The sequence below is a fragment of the Manacus candei genome, unplaced genomic scaffold (assembly GCF_025592945.1).
Source record: "Manacus candei isolate 608988 ecotype Guabito, Panama unplaced genomic scaffold, ASM2559294v1 h1tg000064l, whole genome shotgun sequence".
Classification (NCBI taxonomy): domain Eukaryota; kingdom Metazoa; phylum Chordata; class Aves; order Passeriformes; family Pipridae; genus Manacus; species Manacus candei.
In genome coordinates, this window is record NW_026138112.1 from 530,681 (window position 1) to 551,139 (window position 20,459).

Here is a 20,459-nt window from a genome sequence, read left to right on the forward strand (position 1 = left end):
ATTATCTTTCCAGTATCTCTGCTGGGAGACCTAAAATTATTGAAGTATTTGCTTTGATATTTTGCTGCGACTTCTCTCCTTGAAATTTTTATAATGGTTCTTTTTTTTTTTTTTTTTTTTTGAGAACATGGCTGGCTTCATAAAAATCATTGGGCACTTTGAAGGCCCTAATATCTCTGACTTGAAAATCAAAAAGACCTCGAGCCAACTGAGCTGCTCATTAATGTATGTTTAAATTATAAATTTCCAGTGTAAGTCTAAATTATTGTAGTTGCCTTTAATTCTTTCAACATCCGATCTCCAAGAATAAACTTAAAGATCAGCACAAACCTTGTATTCGCTTTTTGAACCTGTGAAAACAAAATCATGATAAACATCTAAAAACTTTACATGTGAAGGCTGTTGATTAATTCCCATTCAGGGTGGAGACCAGCAGTGAGATTTAGCACCTTGGTTGTCATCTATTATGATAAGTGTCAAATACATTTTTTTTCTTGGTTTGGATTTTTTGCTATTCTTGGTTTTTTTCCCTAGAATCCAGATTTTTAGAGACGATATTAACAGACTCATTGTTTATTTTGAGAGGTGATTTCACTATAAAAATAACAGAGCACGGACAGTAGTTACTCCTTTTGCTGAGGAATGTGCTGGTAAGGTCCTCCCTCTGCTGCAGGACAGCGAGAAGGGGAGGAGCTGCTTGTTAAATAAAATAAATGCTACTCCCAGTTGCCATCCTGGGCTGCTCCAGAGTGGACACAGGCTTAGACAGGTTAGTCAGCATGTCCAGATAAATATATATACACACAGAGAGCTGTAGGTGTCTGTCTGTATAACCCTGGGGCAGCTGAGGGTGTGACAGGTGACACGGGCCAGGCTGCAGGAGGTCACCCAGTGTGACACCCTGCTCAGGACGGGATTGCTGCCAGCCAGGGATCAGCTCAGCCATGGCCTTGTCTCCCCAGCTCCTGGGAGGTGGGACCCACAGTGTGTCCCATCTGCTGGGCTGCCTCTCCAAACTCCTGTCCCTGCTCCAACTTCCACGGAGGAAAGCAGAGTTACGGCCTCTGGGATCCTTTCTCTTCCAAACTCCTGTCCCTGCTCCGGCTTCCACAGAGGAAAACAGACTTATGGCCTCTGGGATCCTTTCTCTTACTGAAAGATTCAATCTTTGCATGACCCTTCCCTCAGAAGTTCTCTTTTTTTGGAAGATCCTTTCACTGCTGGTGCACAGTGTCACATCTGTTGTGTCTAAAGAGAAATATTTCACCTGGAGTAGCAGGAATACCCTCAGGACAGGATGGAGGTGCTTGGCATGTTTTGGAACCCGTGCAGCACCTTTTTTCTGTTGGCTGTGCCTGGAAAGGCTGAGGAGGGCTGGAGTTCAACCTGCCGAGTGTTAAAAGCATTACAAATTATTGTGTAGACAGACAGAGACCAGCAGTTATTTCCTAGCCTTCAATCTGCTATGTGGAGTTTAAAATACTCTTCTGAAAATCTAAAATCTAGTTCCATTGCTTCAGGAACTTGGCAGTTTACAGGGGTAATCTGATTTTTAGTGTTTTGCCAAGTTTTGTTACTGGTCACCACAGGCATCTTGAAGCCGAAACCTGCTCCAGTTATTTAAACACTTTTGGAGTCTGGATCAGGAAGCCAAAGAGCAGAGAGGAAGTGAAATGCTGCACTTCTAATTTTTCCTCCTCATTTTTATTGCATCAGACATATATGTCCATGCTCTTAATTGTGAGAGGTACTTTTTTAGTAGGATAAAGAAGCATTAGAGGTAATTAAAGTAAGTATAGTGCATTAATATATCTGGGAATTAAAGGCATTATTTATTATAGGAAAATGGTTATGGCAATGTCTGATGACATACTTAGAGTTAAATTTAATAGGGAAATAATTTTATTTTCATTTCATATATAATTTAGGTGAATGCTGAGCGATACCAATGCCAGTTTGGAAAATGAGAATATTGAGGGATGATCCCACTGCAGTTTCCCCTTTTCCCTGTCCCACGGCCCTGCAGTTTGGAAAATGAGAATATTGAGGGATGATCCCACTGCAGAGTTTCCCCTTTTCCCTGTCCCACGGCCCTGCAGCTCCTCAGCCAGTCTGATCTCATCACCAGACATGACCCTCGGGCTTGGCCGCCAGGGCTTCCACGGTGAGGTTAACGTGGCTTTTTTCCTGCTTTTCCTGGGATTTTGGCCACATTCCTCAACGCCTTTGCTTGTGCTGAGTGTGGGACAGCCCGGAGTGCAGCTGGGCAGCTTCCATTCCCTCATCCCACCCCTCCTGCTGGGAACTGGGGGGCTTTCCCCTCCCACCACCCAAAATGGTGTGGGGGGTATCCCAGAGGAGCTGTGCCGGGAAAAAGAGCACAGGGCACGTCCAGTACCAAAAGAATTCGGTATTAAAATTATTCCAGCTCTACAGAATATTACATTTGAACGGGGTAAAGCAGCACGGTCTGATCTGAATTCTTCTGGACTGGCAAAATTATACTTGCAGAAAACAGTTCTGAGAGGTGATGATGTTCTGTGACTGGGTCCTGTTAGGCTGCTGTGATCCCTGGGAGTGGGCAATGAGTTAGGATTGAGAACACCAGAACTGGTGGGGGGAACCCTCCTGCAAAATCATGGAATTGGTGCTTGTCTCTCCCACTTGGCGGGAATTTCTTAAAGCAGGGGCAATACTGGCAGGACACCCTGGGATAGGGTGGAACTCTAGGAGAGCTCAGGGCTGTGTAACAGGGAATTTCTTTTGACTTTCAAAGATTCTGTCAACTTCATCATGCTAAAAATTTGGTATTTTTTATTTAAATATGGAATTTTCATAGAGCTGAACTCAGGTGTGATATCTCTCATAACATATATATATGTGTGTATTATAGGCATATAGACATATATAGATATATGTAATATATATATGTGTGTATATTATAGGCATATAGGCATATATAGATATATGTAATATATATATGTGTGTATATATAGGCATACAGACATATATAGATATATGTAACTTTAAAATTGCATATGGAATCAGAGAATCAAGCAGGTTGGAAAAGACCTCTGAGATCATCGAGTCCAACCCTGCCGTGATTCCCAGCCCATGGCACTGATGCCACATCCAGTCTCAGCTTAAACACCTCCAGGGATGGAGAATCCCCCACTTCCCTGGGCAGCCCATTCCAATGGCTGAGCACTCTCTCTGGAAAGAATTTCTTCCTAATATCCAACCTAAAACTCCCCTGGCACAGCTCAAGATATAACTAAACCCTACATAATTCCCAAATAAATAAAAGCATGTATTATGTATACATACATATTATATGTATACATGTTCATATATTATACACACACATATATAACATAACTGTTGATGTATTTGGGGATGGTGTAGTTTTTAAGTGCAATCCTGTACCAGCCCGGCAGCTTCCCGGGCTTCGGTAGTTCGGAGCTTTGGAGAATTCAGACATCAACAGTTCTGACAGTGCGGGGGGCTCGGAGTTTCTCAGGAACACAGGTTCAAACCCAACCCCGAGGCCATGGGACAGTAAACAGCCATGGCCCGTTACCCCCTCGGTGCCAGGGAGGGTTTCCAGCGTTCCGCGCTGTCAGAGGAAGGGTTTTTGGCTCCCGCGTGTTGCCCCGAGGCACGAGCGTGGCTTTCCATTCCTCTGGGGCAGTCCTGTGCCGCTCGATAAGGTGATTTAGGGACTGAAACCTGCCTTTTCCATTCTGTAGGCGGAGAGAGACTCTATTCCCGACATTAGCATATCCCAACCCTGCACACCCAAAATGTGCCTCCTCTTGTTTGAGCTGCGGGTCCTGGGGAAGCAGCACATAAGCGAGCAGCGCTGGGCTCCGGCCTTTGAACACCGCCGATATTAGCGTTTAACAGGCAGCACCGACTCCTTGGAAGCTCGACTTTAAACGTGGCTGTCGAGTAAACTCTCCTTAGATAATCATCTCTGCACGACAGACGTGCTGCTGGGAGGTCTCCTCCTGCAGATCGGCCGGGGAGGGGTGTTAAGTGTTCAGCGCTTGACACGCACCGGAGTTTTATGTTTGCATTTCTAAAGATGTGCCGACTGCTCCTGTAAAGTTGAAATGACAGAGCTCAGACAATTAACAAATTCTTGCTCCTTGACGAAGTTATTTAATCATCCCTTTTCACTCTGCGTCTTGTGGCTGAATGAGATTTGGAATCTGGTACAGGCATACCAGAAATAGCTCAGCGCTTGGTGCTTTTAGCAGCCAAATCCATGAGTAACGACAGCAGATATTTCGGAGGTTTGTGTATCCTTCAGGTGACTAGTTCGTTCCTCTATGCGAGATAATTAGATTTTCTCTTTTTTTTAATAGTTTTTTTTGTTTTAACTCTAAAATAAAATCCCTGCAGTTTGGTACCGAGTGCAGAGTTTTTATTTTGGCACAAAATCTGCGATAGTTTAAGTCAGTCCAGTGGAGGAATTTCACTTGAGTGCGACAGTGAGAGGTTCGGGAGAGTTGTTTAATGTTGTTTAAGTTATGTAAATTGATTTCACACCTTTAATGATTCACTTTGTTTCTTGATTGTCTGCATCTGTGGTTAAGTTTTAAAGGAGCTCTGAGCGGCGGTGGCAAAGAATGATCACGAATTCCTCACCCCTGTACTTGAATATTGAATGCTACAAACAAATGGCTTTGCTTTTATGCTTTTGTGTTGTGGTTTTGTTTTTCTCTTAATTCAAAGTCCGTGTCTGCAGCAAGTAAAGATTAAAGCTACTCGGGCAGTGTAGGTAATAGTTGAAAGAGTTTAATGAAATAAACTCCAGTTGAAAATTAAAGCTGCTGGATAAATGTTTGCATTTCCCTGTTCTGAGCATGTTGACGTTTTATGTTTTTGCAGTGGTGGAAGAAGGATTCTGGGAGAATGGACTTTCCTATGAGTGTAGGACCCTGCTCTTCAAAGCAATTCATAATCTTCTGGAAAGGTAAGAAAAGCTCTAGCGCTCTCAGATATTTCATTTTGATACTTGAAATAATGCAGGGATACCCACAGAGCATTTATGTAACATTGGTCTCAAACCACACTTTTTTAGATGTAGAACTTTAGTACAGGAGAGCAGGGTAGAGATGGATCTCATAACTCGTTAACTTTGGTAATTTATTATTAAATTCTGTGCCAAGCAATTAAACACTCATACAAAGAATAATGTTGATATATATTTCTGCTCAGATTTTTACTGGGGAGCTGTTTCAAAAGCAAAATAGAAAAGTTTTTACCTTCCTGAGGTGCTTACAGAGAATAATTGTATCTGACCTTCAGCCCCTTTGAGGTTACGTGTCTTGATACATATCTTAAAAGCTCTTAACTCTCCTTTTCCATTCATCCTAGTTACATGTATGTCACAATTTGATTAAATTTGTGCAGAATATTCGAGGTGAAGCTTAACAGTTCCTGCTTCTGAAAGGCCTAATGTATTCTTTTCTCTTGATCATATATATATATATATATATATTACTTGACTGCAAAGTTATTCTGTGATTAGTTAATACACTTATGGCTTTTTCTTCTTAATCCAGCTATCAACTCTTAAGCTTACTGAAGATTATCTTGTTATTAGGCCTGTAGTGTGTGACGTTGCATCTTGGACTGTAGAGTTTTATTCTTCCTATTTCTGCAGTTCTTCAGGCCATCAAGACCTTCCTGTATTATGTCTTAGTTCTTAGGAATTTGGATATCTCCTCAGAATTAAATTGCATTAGACTAGTCCCACTTTTTCTGAAGTTCTAATAATAACAATAACACTAAAATATAATGCACCTCTGTGTTACAAAATACAGCACTGGCTGTTTTTTCTTTCAGAAAATAAGCAAATACCTTGATCTTGTCTCGTTCTGTGCCCTGTTTGCTTTGCTGTAGGTTTGTTAGTGATGAGGTTTGTATGATGACTGTCCCCTCAGGGTGTCCCCTGTGTGTCTGCCAGCAGGGCAAGTCTGAGGGGCCATGTCCACAGGTACAAGGATTAGGTGCTGTGTTTCCTATTTTCTATCCCACCAGTCTCTTTAAGGGATTTCTGTAAAAGGTGTAGAGCCCTTAGAGTGAATAAAAGTATAAACATTAAATTCCAAGTCTAGAATGTTCACTAGTTCTTTTATAGCTTTGCAGTATAAAAGGGAAAATTGATTTGATATGTGTTTATTAATGTATAGTACCCAGTTATGTGGACTCCCAGTGGCTGTTTTTATTCTTTGGACCTCCTGTGAATTAAGTTTTTGATTGTTTTATTTTAAATAACCTCACTGAAATCAGCTGGCAGAGGCAGCAGAACTGTTCTGTTTTTCTCAGCATCAGCTGGTAACTCACCTCAGGTGTTTGCTGAGAGCCTCAGCTCATGTCCTGATAACCTCATGTGATCCCTGTCATGATGAGCTGATACAAATCCTGTCACGATAACCTGAGATGATTCATGTCATGATAAGTGGATTTTTGCCACGATAAACTGATACAACTCATGCCACAGTCCCAGCCCCTCGCCCTTGGACGTGAGCGTCCCACCGCTCTCCTGATGACATTTTTTACAGTATCATGGCTGAACTTACTTCAGGTTATTCACCTTTTATCTCTCTTTGTTTGTTTATTTGTTTGTTATACCAAATCTGAAGTTAACATTAAAGTTATTATTTTAAATAATAGCAATATGCGTGCGGGCCTTACTAAAAAGCAAATTAACGCTGTAAAGACCCATCCTCTCCTGTGTTTTTAGGAGAAGCTCAATTAATAAAGCAGAAGGCTGGAATTCTGTTTTGAGGCAGTAACAGGGCTGAGGTTTTGGGGGGGTTTGGGGTTGTTTTGGGGGGGTTTGGGGTTGTTTTGGGGGGGTTTGGGGTTGTTTGGGGGGGGGTTGGGGTTGTTTTGGGGGGGGTTGGGGTTGTTTGGGGGGGGGTTGGGGTTGTTTTGGGGGGGGTTGGGGTTGTTTTGGGGGGGTTTGGGGTTGTTTGGGGGGGGGTTGGGGTTGTTTTGGGGGGGGTTGGGGTTGTTTGGGGGGGGGTTGGGATTGTTTTGGGGGGGGGTTGGGGTTGTTTTGGGGGGGTTTGGGGTTGTTTTGGGTGCTCGAGGGCTGTGGCGGGAAGGAAATGGCGGGAGGAGAAGCCGTGAGGGGGGAGCTGCCCCTCATGAAGGAGCCGTGAGGGACCTGAGGGGACAACGCGGGGCAGGGAGGAAGGAGAAGCTTCTGCTTTAACTTAACCCTGGGAAATGTGAGTAAAAGAAGGTTTGCACAACTGTTTGTGTTATTTTCCCCCCCTCAGTACCCACTTTAGTTATCCGGTTATGTTAATTGGCAATATGGAAAACGTTAAAAGAGCTGAGGGAACAGTACTCAAAATATTACGGTGCTGTTTCATAATAATTAGTGTGCCCTTGTTGGGTCATTTGTTTTGTTGGTTTTTTTTTCATGGAAAAACCAGAAATACAAGAGGTCAAGCCCCAGTGAAGTGCTGGGACAGCTGCAGTGCTGCGGGAGGAGCGTTTCATCTCCCTATTTCAGATCATTAAATAGCTGCTTTCCATGACCTGGTTTTTGGGTGATTTTTTTTTTTTTTTTTTTTTACACAAGTCCATTGTTGCAGCTGACTGTGAAAGGATAGTTACCTTTAGTGCTTAGGCAGCAAAAATAACCCGGTGCTGTCATTACCTGCTCGCCAGGCCGAATCCCAGAGCCGTGCTGCTGCAGTCAGGGCTCCCGTTTTATATGGGATTATTCCTTAAATAACCCCTGATGTAGTTTAGCGTGGAGGGTTGACTGATTTTTAAGGCCAAATCTACCCATGAAGACTTTTTTTTCCCTGGGAAAGCAGCATTAGTTTGAGGCAGTTAAACCTGCTGTGGTGAGACACAGCGATGTGGCCCTGGAAGTGAGTGTGTGAGGGGGGAGAGTTTATTACAGTTTTTGCTACTACAGATTATTTTCTTTAGGGATCTGATGTAAACTTCACAGGCTTCCTTTTGTTTGTATAAAACACGCTGGCACTGACAGACACTCTGATAGCAAATATTTCCTAGGGAAACAGTTACTGAAGCTCTTTTTTCTTTTTTTTTTACTCTCTACCAACATCTCTCTGCTGGCTCAGCTTTCATGTTCAGTTTAAGATATTGGTATATTCGGCTGAACTGGATTCTTTTTGCTTTAATTGAGAACGTGCTGTTAGAATTTTCTTCAGTTTTAACTTTGGAAAACCCTGCCAAGTTTATACAGAAGGATCCAGGAGCATATTAGTATCTACATTATCAGTCATCCATTTCCTCTCTGTGTCTTCTAGGTGTGCTTTTGAAGTATATATCACACAGTTTTTCTAAACTTTGAAGAAAGTACTTTCCCAGAACGTTTCATAGGATTTTTGATTTTTTTTTTCCCTTTGTTTTGGCCAGTCTCTAGCAACTGCTATAGGAACAAACTATTGGAAAACTTTGAAAAGCGGAAAAATACAGTTCTTTCTTTTAAACAAAAAAAAATACTGAATAGATGTGAAATGTGTGGGTAAAGCTTGTATATTGCTTGTCTGTTAACCAGTAGCAACAAATGACCAATTTTTCAGAATTTTTGAAGCATATTAGTTAGTACCTGACTGAAAAATATTCCTTAGTAATGAATTCCTGGATGTGATCCCTCGGGCACCACGTTCCACTGCATGTTTAATGTGTGGAGCACACTTAGTGCTGGCATATTGCTGGCATGATTCATCTGCTCAGGTGGACTTAAGAAAGGCATCAGGCACTTCCTAACTTGTCAATTTAAATTGGTTATTGATCACTTTGAATCCTCTCCTTTGGGTGTTTTTTTAGAGCCACGGGATATGTAGTTTCTGTAAGGAAAGTGTGAAGTTTTAAAGGGATCACAGAAAATGGTGACTTATCGCTCTGGTTCGGTGATGTGGGAGTGTATTTGTTGGAAGAAGGTTTTCTGACAGAGGGAACAGTAATTATGGAAGTTTCAGCACCTGAAATCGTGCTGTGGATCCTGTGAAGGAAAAATGGTTCATTGTTAATATTTGCTTAATGCAATTTCCTGTCATTCCTATACTGTATTACACCACTGACATGCCAGAAATACAGGAGTGCATGTTCTTTATCGGGGAGTCTGAGAGGAATAGAAAAGAATCAGTACTAATGAATGGCCTTTGTTCAGGAAGAGGAGTGTGAAAAATAGGATGATGGATCATTCAGCAGAAAAAGCAGCACCGAGCAGAAAAGGTTGTGGCAGAGATGAGGGGAGAATCCAGATGTGAAGTTCAGCATCAGTGATGGGACAGGGATTCTCTGTGACTTCTGTGGGAAAACAGGAAGTGGCAAAGTTCTGTGAAACCCAAAAAATACCAAGTTGATTTTGATATGATGGAAATTCGGTTGTCTAATCCCTTAGATTCACTGTCTTCAGAGACTGCTTTTAATGACACCTCAAGATGTAACCAGTAATTGCTGCTGTAATTGTTTTCTAGATGCCTGATGGATAAAAACTTCGTGAGAATTGGAAAATGGTTCATCAGACCCTATGACAAGGATGAGAAGCCTGTTAACAAAAGGTAAGGAGATCTCTGTGTCAGGTCCTGCTCATGTCTGTGTTTTATCTTGCATGATGGTAATTTGATGCTGCATTTTGGTGGTAATTTTTCCACTTCTTTTACTGTGTAACAAGTAAAATCACAGACACTGTGTGTTCCCATCAGTCACACATAGAAAGCAATTAAGTAGGTTTTCAGCCCTTGTTATGATAATTTAAGATGCGAGGGCGAAGTTGGTATTTATCCATTAACTCCACAGAAATGTCACATTTATTAATATCTTTTGAGCAGCATCTGCCTGTTTCTCTCATTATACAACAGAACTGCAGGTAGTTGTAACGAATTATTTGAATTTCTGGGGCACTAAACCCCAACCTGGCATTTTAAGCAGTAAAATAAGTAGTCCGTAGATTCACTGATTTATTTCCTTTAGAGATGCCAGCCTTGATACACAGCTTCCAGTGCTCAGGCAGCTGCCAAATCAGACCTATAGGAGCAATTAATGCCCTTCTCCCACAGGCACAGAGCCATGGAACAGGGATATCTGGCTCCACGCTCGCTGCCGTTTCCTCTCCCAGCTCTAAAGGTTACAGTGTTCTCAGATCTTCTGGTACTTGCATTTATAGTCATCCGCTAAACAAGGTCTGTCAAAAATAATCTGAGTTAAGCCGAAACACAGATTTTCTAACGGGAATCATTTTGACAGAACTGGGTTAGGAAGTGACTAAACAGGCAGCTATGCTGGGAGATTTGAAGGTAATGAGCAGTGGAGATGAAGTGGGGTGGCAACTTCTCCATCCAGCCCGGCTGCAGTCACAGCAATGTGGCTGGTGGCAGTGGAGGTACTGGTGGAAGTCGTTCTGCACATCACACGTGATTTTCCCTCTACTCTGTTTAACTACAGAAGCGTTACAGTGCAGTGCTACAATCCATTGGCTCCATTCGGTAACACATCTTGTGTAAACCAGGTGCTTGGAAGCAGCAGTTGTTTTTGAGAGAATGCAGTAATTACACAGGGATCTGCCTCCTTTCTCCAACCAGAAAGCGTTAACTTAGCAGGGGGTCGTCTCTTGTTTTGCTGTTTGCTTTGTGGCTGACGCTGTGTGTGTGTAACCTCTGATTTCACACTGATCTGATGGCAAGGAGCCATGCAAAGGGCCAGGTTTCTTTGTACCTTCCCCTGTCCTGGCTGTGCGTAACCACCTTCCTCCCTCGTGTTTTCCCTGCCACTTTCCTGACCACACCAACATCGAGCTTAATTTTCTGGAACATTAATTCCCCTAAGTGACGTAAGAAGTGGTCACTTCCAGCCTCTGGAACGGGGAGGCAGTTCCTCTCAGCTAAAGCTGTTTGTTTTACCCACGTCACTGCAGCCTGAGCGCTCAGATTAAATGTACTTGTGAGTCTCCTCCTCTCTGTTCCTGCCGGGTATCAATTTAAGAAACGAGGCACGTGATGCAGGAGATGATGTCTGTCCAAAACAGCAGCAGCACTGGCATGGAGGGGATCGTGTCCTTAGAATTCTGGCAGATTAGGAGGTCCTGTGTCTGATTTACGTGTGTGTGACACCAAATTGCTCACCCAGGATCTGCAGGGCATGATTGCATTTGTAAGTGGATGTTCAGTAGGCACAGAAATAAATCTGGTCTGCAAGATGTTACAAAACCTGAGTTCGTGTTAAACTCAGTCTGTGTCTGAAACATTCCATGTATAAAACCAGCCTTGAGGATTTTAGGGTTGAAGGGTAGACTCTTGATCTGAAGAAGATAATGTTTGTTTGGTTTCTCTGTTTTTTTTTCATGAAGTCCTTGTCGCTGTAGATCCTCTGGATATGCACCATTTCAAAAACACTTATTCAGCAATCATAACTATGGCCTAATTTGAAATAGGCTGTGTGTTGTTTCAGGTTGTTAACTTTTCTGCTATAAATATATCATTGGAATTAACTAATCTTGCTGGAATATGGTAGTCCAGACTGCAAAAGTGGACAGTAGAGTCACCTGCAGGCAGCAGCAGCAGCAAGTAGTGGGAGGCTTTGGGGACTAATCTGTCCAGACACCTTTTATTTAATCTTTTAAGCTTTCTTTCTCAGTACAGCACAAAAAGCTATCTTCACACAAATTGATTCCTGCTAATTCCAGATAAATTCTTTGTGAAACTCCTGCTCTAAGCAGCCACTTGTTCCAGACAAAGCAAGCAGGAGCAGTGGCAGGAAGAAGGGGCCAGCTGAGAGCATGTAGGTGCTTCAGCACTGTGGGTAATGCCTTCATAACCAAAAAAAGTGGTATTTAAAAAAAATACTATTCATAGTTGTGCTAATATATCAAACACTAGAAATAAGCTGCATGTGTGTCCAGTGGTCAGGCTGAAGGGTGGGGGCAGGTAATGCCTGTTGAAAATGCCCTGAGTGTGGAATGAGATAGATCCACATGGATATGTACCCCCTGGAATGGTGAAAAGCAGCAGGTTTGATTCTGGCAAAGAAACAGAACTATTAGAACGAAGAACTGTGCTTCTGTACTTGTGGCAGAGTTAGTCCTCTCAAATGTCCAACATCAGAGGCACTGACTTCATTTCAGGAACACACTGAGGAGTCTGGGCCTGGGTGTCAGTGAACAGGGAAGGATTAAACCCCACAGGAGTAAATTCAGGGAGTGAATCCCTTCAGGGCCGTGGGTTCTGTGAGTGGCACTGGAGGGCAGGGCAGCAGGTCTGTGATTTCAGGGTGAAGTCAGGGGGGAAGTGGAGCCTGGCAGTGGCCCTGACCTACTTCTGGGATGGGAGAGGAGCCTCAGAACCCAGAGGGCCTGGCCTGCCTTCCCCGGGTCTGTCTGCAGGATGAGGGAGGGGACAGCACAGGGAGTTCCAGGCAGATCCCTCTCTGGTTGTGTTTTGTTTTCTTTACAGGGCAGACCAGACCCTTTTGACAGGAAATGTAGTGCAGAACTTGTGGGTTTTCTTTCCCGAGTATCTTTAATATCATGTGTCACTTCCTAAACAACTCTGCATGTTTTATGGTCTGTGCTACAGCAGTGTGTGTCTAAATAACTTCCACACTACCAAGGGAAAATGGCAAACTTGATTATTTTTCTACACAGCTTCCCAAAGGAAATCTTTAAGTTTGGAGTTCACGGAAGTTGTCTGATCCAAGGCATTGATAGTGCCTTCCACTGTGGGGTGAAAATTCTTCCTCACAGTCTATTCAGAATCCCTGTCCAAGTCTTGTACAAGGTTTTTTTGTTTGTTTGTTTGGGGAAAGCACCACAATAAAATGTTAAAACATCTTATTGAAAAAAAACTATGATCACCTTAGGTGAGAGTATTTGCTAATGACTTCTGTGATTGTTTTCTTGGTGCGTAGGAAATTGTGGGGAAAATCAGTTTGGCTCAGTATAGTTCAACAGAGTTCAAACTCTATGAGCAATTTAAAATTATTTAAGCTGTTTTCAATTTAATTAAATGCAAAGAGCACCTGAAAAAATAACTGTTGCTTTTCGTGGCTTGGCTAATTTATGGGTCATCCCCTCTTCCAAAAGAAAAGGTTCCATCAGCTGCTCCAGGGGCAATTCTTGTTCAGAATCCCACGGGGAGCTTTGCTCCTGGCACATGGCAGGGCACAGATAATTCCTTTTGGCACACGGTGTGTGGGTGTTCCATTAAATGATGACATGGTGAAACAAGTCGAAGTGATCTGTTTGGTTTTTTATTAAGATTTGAATTCCTCAGCTGAGAAATGGTCACTGAGTGTGCACACAGAGCGTGGTGCAGCGAGGTTTTTATTTCCTCCACTTGGAGAAAAAGAAGTCACGTAAATGATTTTGATTCTGCACGTTTGTGTATTTCTATTTTACCATGGTTTTTAAAAAAAATCAGTAATGTGGTCGTATACATTGCTTGAAAATGGTGCACAGTGATGCTGTAGAAATAAATATTTACAGTGTTGCCAGCAGCATTATAAATGAGGAAAGACCAGGGAGGAAAATAATAAAAATCAATCTGACTTAATTTGAAATAATGGGTTCTTATTCTTGACTTGTCAAAATAAATGTGATGGAAATACTGAATAATAAGAAATATTCTGTATTTTCCAATAATTCTTCCTACCCCTGTAAAAATAAGCTTTTCTATTTCAGTTTAAGAGGCTTAGTTCCCAGAGAAATATTTTCATATTTTTGAGGTTTAAGTTCTGAAATGTTCTGTTCAGCTTTGCTGAGTTTCTTCTGAGGATTACTTATGGTTTCAGTAAAACCAACACACCAAGCTGCTGTGTTACATCTGTGGCTGGTTGGTGTTATTTTAATTGGTAATCCTGTGTGTGCTAAAGCTGAATTAACTCTTACCTTCTCTGAAATCTTGGGTAGTGAACCCACTGGAATATGGTCTGTGTTTGTATTTTAGCAGAAGGAATAGTATTGAAATACAGATTGTAAAATAAGTGTTTTTTCATATGCATTTTCCAGCAAAAGCTGAAAATACATCAAGGTGATATCAAAGTGTCCTGAATATGTTCATGCTTATGTTCAGTTATTTTAAAGTACTTTAATATAATTTTATTCAAGTATATTAATCTATTATCATTAATCAATATAATGTGGGTTTATGTTTTATAGAAAAACCAGCAAAACATTATTAACAACTATGGGTTACCTAAAGTTGCTGTTAAGGTGGTTTGGGAAAAGGCTATTCAAGCATTACCATTTTAATGTTATATATATACTGTTGTTATATATGCTGCTGGTAGTCTTGGATTATTTTGTTTGTCTGTGTCATATTCCAAGAATCTCGTATATAAAAACCTTGATGGAAAACATTAGCAAAAAAACTGTGCAGGAGAAAAAGCATTTTGGGCTGAAAATAGTAACGTTCCTGTGCTTTATCACCAAAGCAACTGTCTAGATAAGCTATAAATTAAGGGGTATTTGGTACTCAATTGTCTTTTTATTGGTTTTTTTTATGTAGTAATGAAAGTAATAAAGCAGCATTTTGTCAGAGCTGGTGAGCCCTGTCAGGGAGCAGCCTGGCAATGCCCCAGGTTGCAGTGCCCCTGCACAGCTGTGCTTTGGGACACCAGTGGGGTTGCAGTGGGGTTTGTGCAGCCCCTCAGTGATGGGGCCCTGATCCTGCAGCTCCCACCCAGGCCCGGCCTTCCCTCTGCCTTCCCGGGGGAAAGGCATTACAGAAGCAGCAGCAAAGCCACCCCAGGCACTGATTCTTCGGATTCCTTGACCCTTGGCCATCAGGATAAAGTCCTGGGAACAATAGCAGGGCTCCCTGCATGGGGTGGGGTGTCACTGGAGCCCTGCTCCTCTGGGCTGTGTCCCCAGTCAGCTGGTTCAGGAGGTGTGCAGTGTCTCATCCAGCTGTTTGCTGGGAGCATCACCCGGGCCAGGCAGCCCAGATAAAGCCCTGGGGTGCTGGGGAGGTGCTGGGGAGGTGCTGGGGGTCCTTCAGCCCATCAGAGGGGGGTTTGGGTGATAGGAGTGAGTCAGGAATTGCTTCTCCCCCAGCGCTGATAACAGAGGGGCTGTTCCTGCAGGGACCTCCTGGCTGGGTGCAGCAGTACCCCAGTGCTGTTGGCACGAGTGGGGGTGGCATTTGCACTGCCTGTGTGTCCCTGGCAGACCCTGGGACCCTCATTCCATGCAGGAATTCCCAGCGTGGGCAGGGTTGGCACTCACAGCGTGACCTGGCTGGCAGTTTGTCCCCGGGGTGTTTGTGATCCCTGGGTGTTTGTGTCCCCTGGAGCCCCAGCACAGGGCACTGCTGACCAACACCCACCGCTGTGAAAGGAGTTCTTACCACAATCCTTATCCCCTCCTGTCCTGGGAAAGAACAACTCCCTCGTGCCCTCTGCCTCCTGAGGTTCCCAGTGTTCCAGAGCTGTGCTTGAGCCACTCTGACATCCAAGGTGCTCTCACAGGGCTTGCAGCAGTTGGGTTTTGGTGAGCTGCCTGCTCCAAAGCCTTTTTCATTCTGAAAGACTTGGAAGCTGAACAGGAGCCAGAGTGTGCCCAGGTGGCCATAAGGCCAATGGATCCTGGCCTGGCTCAGGAACAGGGTGGCCAACAGGTCCAAGGAAGTGATTCTTGCCCTGGACTCAGCACTGGTGAGGCCACCCCTGGAGTGCTGTGTCCAGTTCTGGGCCCCTCAGCTCAGGAAGGATATTGAGGGGCTGGAGCAGGTTCAGAGAAGGGCAACAAGGCTGGGGAAGGGACTGGAGCACAAGTGCTGTGAGGAGAGGCTGAGGGAGCTGGGGGGGCTCAGCCTGGAGAAGAGGAGGCTCAGGGGAGACCTCCTCACTCTCTGCAACTCCCTGACAGGAGGGGGGAGCCAGGGGGGGTTGGTCTCTTTTCCCAGGCAACCATCAGCAAGACAAGAGGGCTGGGTCTGAAGCTGTGCCAGGGGAGGTTTAGGTTGGATATCAGGAAGAATTTCTTTGCAGAGAGGGTGCTCAGCCATTGGAATGGGCTGCCCAGGGAGGGGGTGGATTCTCCATCCCTGGAGGTGTTTAAGGACAGACTGGATGTGGCATCAGTGCCATGGGCTGGGAACCACAGCGGGGTTGGATCAAGGGTTGGACTTGCTGATCTCAGAGGTCCCTTCCAGCCCAGCTGATTCTTTGATTCTATGAATCCATCTATTTTCAGTGGATGTTTATTAGTACCATCCCCTCGTGGGGTTCTGAGGAAGCCAGGATATACAGGATATGGGTGTTGGGATATGTGTTCCCTCGTGTTTCCTCTTTTCCCATTTGGGGGATATGGTGGCATATACTTTTGTGGATTCCAGTTTATAATGCAGAAGAGTTATCTCTAGAATATTGAAGTTAAAGATCTTTTTACTGATTTAATTAATGTAAATGAACAAATACATAAAGCTGATCTAGTCATCTGTAACTTCTGGATGTTTTAAAACCTTCTCTTGCAGTTATTATTTCTGGGCATCATTGTTTATCTTACAAATATTTATGTATATGAGGTTACTGGATTGTCTACATATATTCCAAATATTTACATTATTTCCTGCAACTGAGAGATTATTTTTCACTCTTTTGTAACTTTTAAAAAACATAGTTACTTAAATGGTCGAAATATTTTGGACTAGGAGTGTACAAAAGGCAGGCAGTTCAAGAAAATCAGAGTTACCTATTTTTGGTTCTTTTATTTTTCATGCCTTATTTGTGTAGTTCAGAAGCGACTTGGTGTCTTCATTAAGTGTTTTTGGATACACTTCTGTGTGGGATACTTGAACTTCAGTAATTCTGTGTGAAGCCTTGGCTTAATCAGGACTTGGTGACCAATTAGTGCAGTCCCACTAATGTTTAAGCTCCTTGTCTCGTTCCACCCTCCCTGTTGGCGCTGTATGGAAAGGATAAACTAAGTGCCCCTGATGTGCTGCTAATGAGATTTGTCAGGGCTCCCAGTTGCACTGCCTGCCAAACACAAGTGTTGTCACTTACTGTATCAGTGATGGATTGACTGAAGGGCTTCTGCAGATATTTCGAGGGCCTTGGTTTTGAACACTGAAATCTGTCCCAGCTCCAACTGTAGGTGCAGCTGCAGGAACCTCCCCACAGAACCTTGGGGTTCTGAGAGTCAGGCTGGGTGTGGTCCCTGAGCTGATTTAAAATCCCTGTAAGCAGTAGGTGCTCCTCGAAGTTCTGCAAAAACAGTGGCACTGCAGGATTTGTTTTCAGTCCAATTCAGAAGTAAATACACTTCCTCATATTCATAAATAAAACCGGTGCCTAAAGCCAAAACATTCCTCAGTCTCTCTCCAAAAATAGGAAAGAAAACTTCAGTTGAAAGCAATTCCATTGAATAATATCGACTGCATTGTTTTTTCTGACACTTTTACACCTCTTTAAAATAACATGATCTTGAAATAAAGCTTTGTTTCAGAACAGTTATGGAGGTTATTTATTCTCCAACTCTGTTTTCTGAGAGTTACATTCCCTTAAAAATTTTTGCTAACCCTTATTTTCTGAAGACTCGGACTAAAAAAGTGACAGGGCAAGGGGGGATGGTTTTAAACTGAGAGTAGGTTTAGATTAGATATTGGGAAGGAATTGTCCCCTGGGAGGGTGGGGAGGCCCTGGCACAGATTGCCCAGAGAAGCTGTGGCTGCCCCTGGATCCCTGGAAGTGTCCCAGGCCAGGCTGGAGTAACCTGGGCTGGTGGGAGGTGTCCCTGCCCGTGGCAGGGGGTGGAACAAGTAGTTTAAACCACTGCCAAATACTGGGATCTTTGTGCAGCACCACAGGAGCCCTTGGTGTTGTGCAACCAGGGCCCTTGTTTAAGAATTAATCACCAGACTTTGTGATATAAATGGACTGTTTTGTGACTGCTATAGCAAAAAATTATGGAAATGCTTATTTTTAAAAGGTAATTGTCTGGAACCATTTATAAAGCTGAAGAGAAAGCTGAATTAGTCTTGTGAATGCTTTTAGTGTCTTATTAACTTGTCAGATTCAGGATAATAAGGCAGTTTTAGAGTAGCTTGTCTTTGGTATAAATTTGCTGCTGGTTTAGAAGATAACAAACTTGAATGAGCACTCGATGTATCATATATAATCTAAATAAGGCCGTACAGAACAATTCTTCTGGGTGGGCCCAGTAACACAAACAAACCCCCATCTGCACAATGAGCACAGAGCTGGGGGCCTTCCTTTGCCAGGCTGAAATGAAGGACTGATGTGCAGCAATCACAGAGCAGGTACATCTTAAAAAATACATCATAATTAGTGAACTCTCTTGGCTTCAATTTAAGCAAAATTCGGCAGCGTGGCTCCAGTGGAAGGACAGAACCTGCTCCCTCAGGTTTTTGGGTCACTTCTCCCCACCTTTCTCCCTGCTGTTTGCCTCTGAGGGCTTGTTCTTTCCTCCTTCGTAGTCCCTGTCACCAAACTCTGCTCTGAGCTCAGCACTATTTATTTTTAAGGCTGGCTCAGGCGGGAGGAGCTGCAGTCCCAGCACCACGTCTGGGGGTACAAACGGTGCAGTTGGGTCAGGGAAGTGCAGCAAAGAAGCCACTGGTTGTTATTCTTGGCTGCTCTCTCCCAGTGTGTCATAGCAAGAAGTACTGACTGGTGACTGGGCTTTCAGTTTTCCTCTTTGAAAAATCTCATCTAATTAAAATCAGCCTTTTCGTGGAAAAGAGTGGGGCAGGATGGGGAGGGAGGGAGAGGTTCGGGCAGCAGGTGTGTGATCAGCTGCCTGCACACCTCCCAAAACCAGAGATTTTGGGGGGAATTGTTGAAGGACTTTGCCCTTTGAGGGCAAACCCTCAGGAAAAAGCTTCTCCTGCTCAGAGAGAGCACACCTTGTACCTTCAGCCTCAATCTCGCGGGTTATGTGTGGTCTGAGCCCGGGGCAGCACAGAGAGCACGTGTGGAGCAGGTCCTTCCTCAGTCCCAAACCCTGAGCAACTTCCAAGTGCTCTTAGTTTGGCAAAGAAGTGACCTTTTATATGTTCTGAGTGTGTGCACTTCACAAGTTGAGAAGTCCTGGACAAGTGAGCAAACACTGGATAGTATTTTAAAAACAAAAGCTGGATTCTCTCACAGTGTGTGGGTCTGAGCTGACTAAATTCCCTCAGGGTGGGACAGACCCACTCATCTGGAGTCAGGTCCTCTGGTTCACACTGTTCTTGGCAGACAGGGGATTTGTGTCAAGTTTTGTTTCTGGAAAACCAGTGAACATAAAAATACCTGTAATAAATCAGGCTATGTTTGGTCTCTCTACACCTTACCCTGATAACAAAGCAATTGAGCAAGTGAGTAATTCCTGAAGAACAGGCCTTTTTTTCCAGATGCCCAGGAAAACAGTCTCCCAAACTGAACTTTCCTAGTGCTGTGCTTGCTGCTGCCATCTGCTGCCCTCGGGGCTTGGGGTGCAGCAGGGATCAAACCATGGCTTTGCTCTGTGGTAAATGTGTGCTCCAGACTCTTTGCTCTGATTACACCTCTGCAGACCTGCTGTTGGAACTCCTGGATGTGGAGACTGTTCTTCAGGATTTCAGGCACTACTTCTGCACTAGCTTGTGTGTGTTACAGAGAGTTTGCATTGCACTGGAGAAAAGCTCTGTAAATCCTGAAAGTGGGGGTGGGAGGAATTGCCTCAGTTGGGATTCTGGTCAGGGTTCATCTCTCCAGGTGAAGGATCCTGTGATCTCAGACCATTCCTTTTGATCCTTGGTGATCTGTAAGAAAAAACCCAACACCAGTTCCTCCTGCACCACTGGATTTAGGAATGTCTCTGTGGGTCACTTCTGTGTGGGACTTGCAAGATGTTTTCTTCCTGCATGACCAGACTCTTCCCCCTTTTCCCTCCACCCTTTCTTTTTGCCTTGTTGTTCAAGTTGTGTGTGGATTTCCGAGCCCAGACTTGGAGTGAACAGCAGTTTTTTGGGGTGCACTGTGTGATGATGGCTGTATTTATGTGCAGCACTGCACTGCCAGGCACAGGAACACTGGGGAAAACTGAAACTTGTATGGAGAGCACTTGCCCTCCCTGATTTTTGTCCTCTGTCAGTTTGAATGTCATGGTGACAACTCTTTCTTTGGAGTTTCCTGCTGGGAGAGGGGAAGGGGGAAGTCATCCCACGAGGAGTGGGAGCTGTGGGTTCCTACGTGAAGGATTCATGGAATTCCAAAGCGTGGCAGGGCTGGGAGGAGCAGAACCTTGCAGGACAAGGTGGTAATTCAGGGGCAGGTTGAGTTTCCCACCAGCCAGGGGGATTTTCTGTCTCCTGAGCAAAGCAAGCTGCAGAAATTACTTTGAGGGATCTCATCTCTCTTTTAATCTCTTCATGTTACCAGCTGTTAAAGACACGGGGGACTGCAAGTGTTTTTTGGATGATGATGTCAGTACATCTAATTATATAATTTCCATCTGCTGACTGGAAAGC

General features: G+C 43.9%; 1 protein-coding gene across 1 annotated transcript in view; it reads left to right on the forward strand.

Moving 5' to 3' along the window:
• The window catches only part of MED13L (mediator complex subunit 13L), a 178,160-nt gene that overhangs the window by 79,387 nt on the left and 78,314 nt on the right, over positions 1-20,459 (forward strand). The window contains exons 3-4 of the mRNA XM_051805265.1: positions 4,897-4,981; positions 9,489-9,572. Of these exons, the coding sequence (XP_051661225.1) occupies positions 4,897-4,981; positions 9,489-9,572 (169 nt within the window). The remainder of the gene's footprint in view (positions 1-4,896; positions 4,982-9,488; positions 9,573-20,459) is intronic.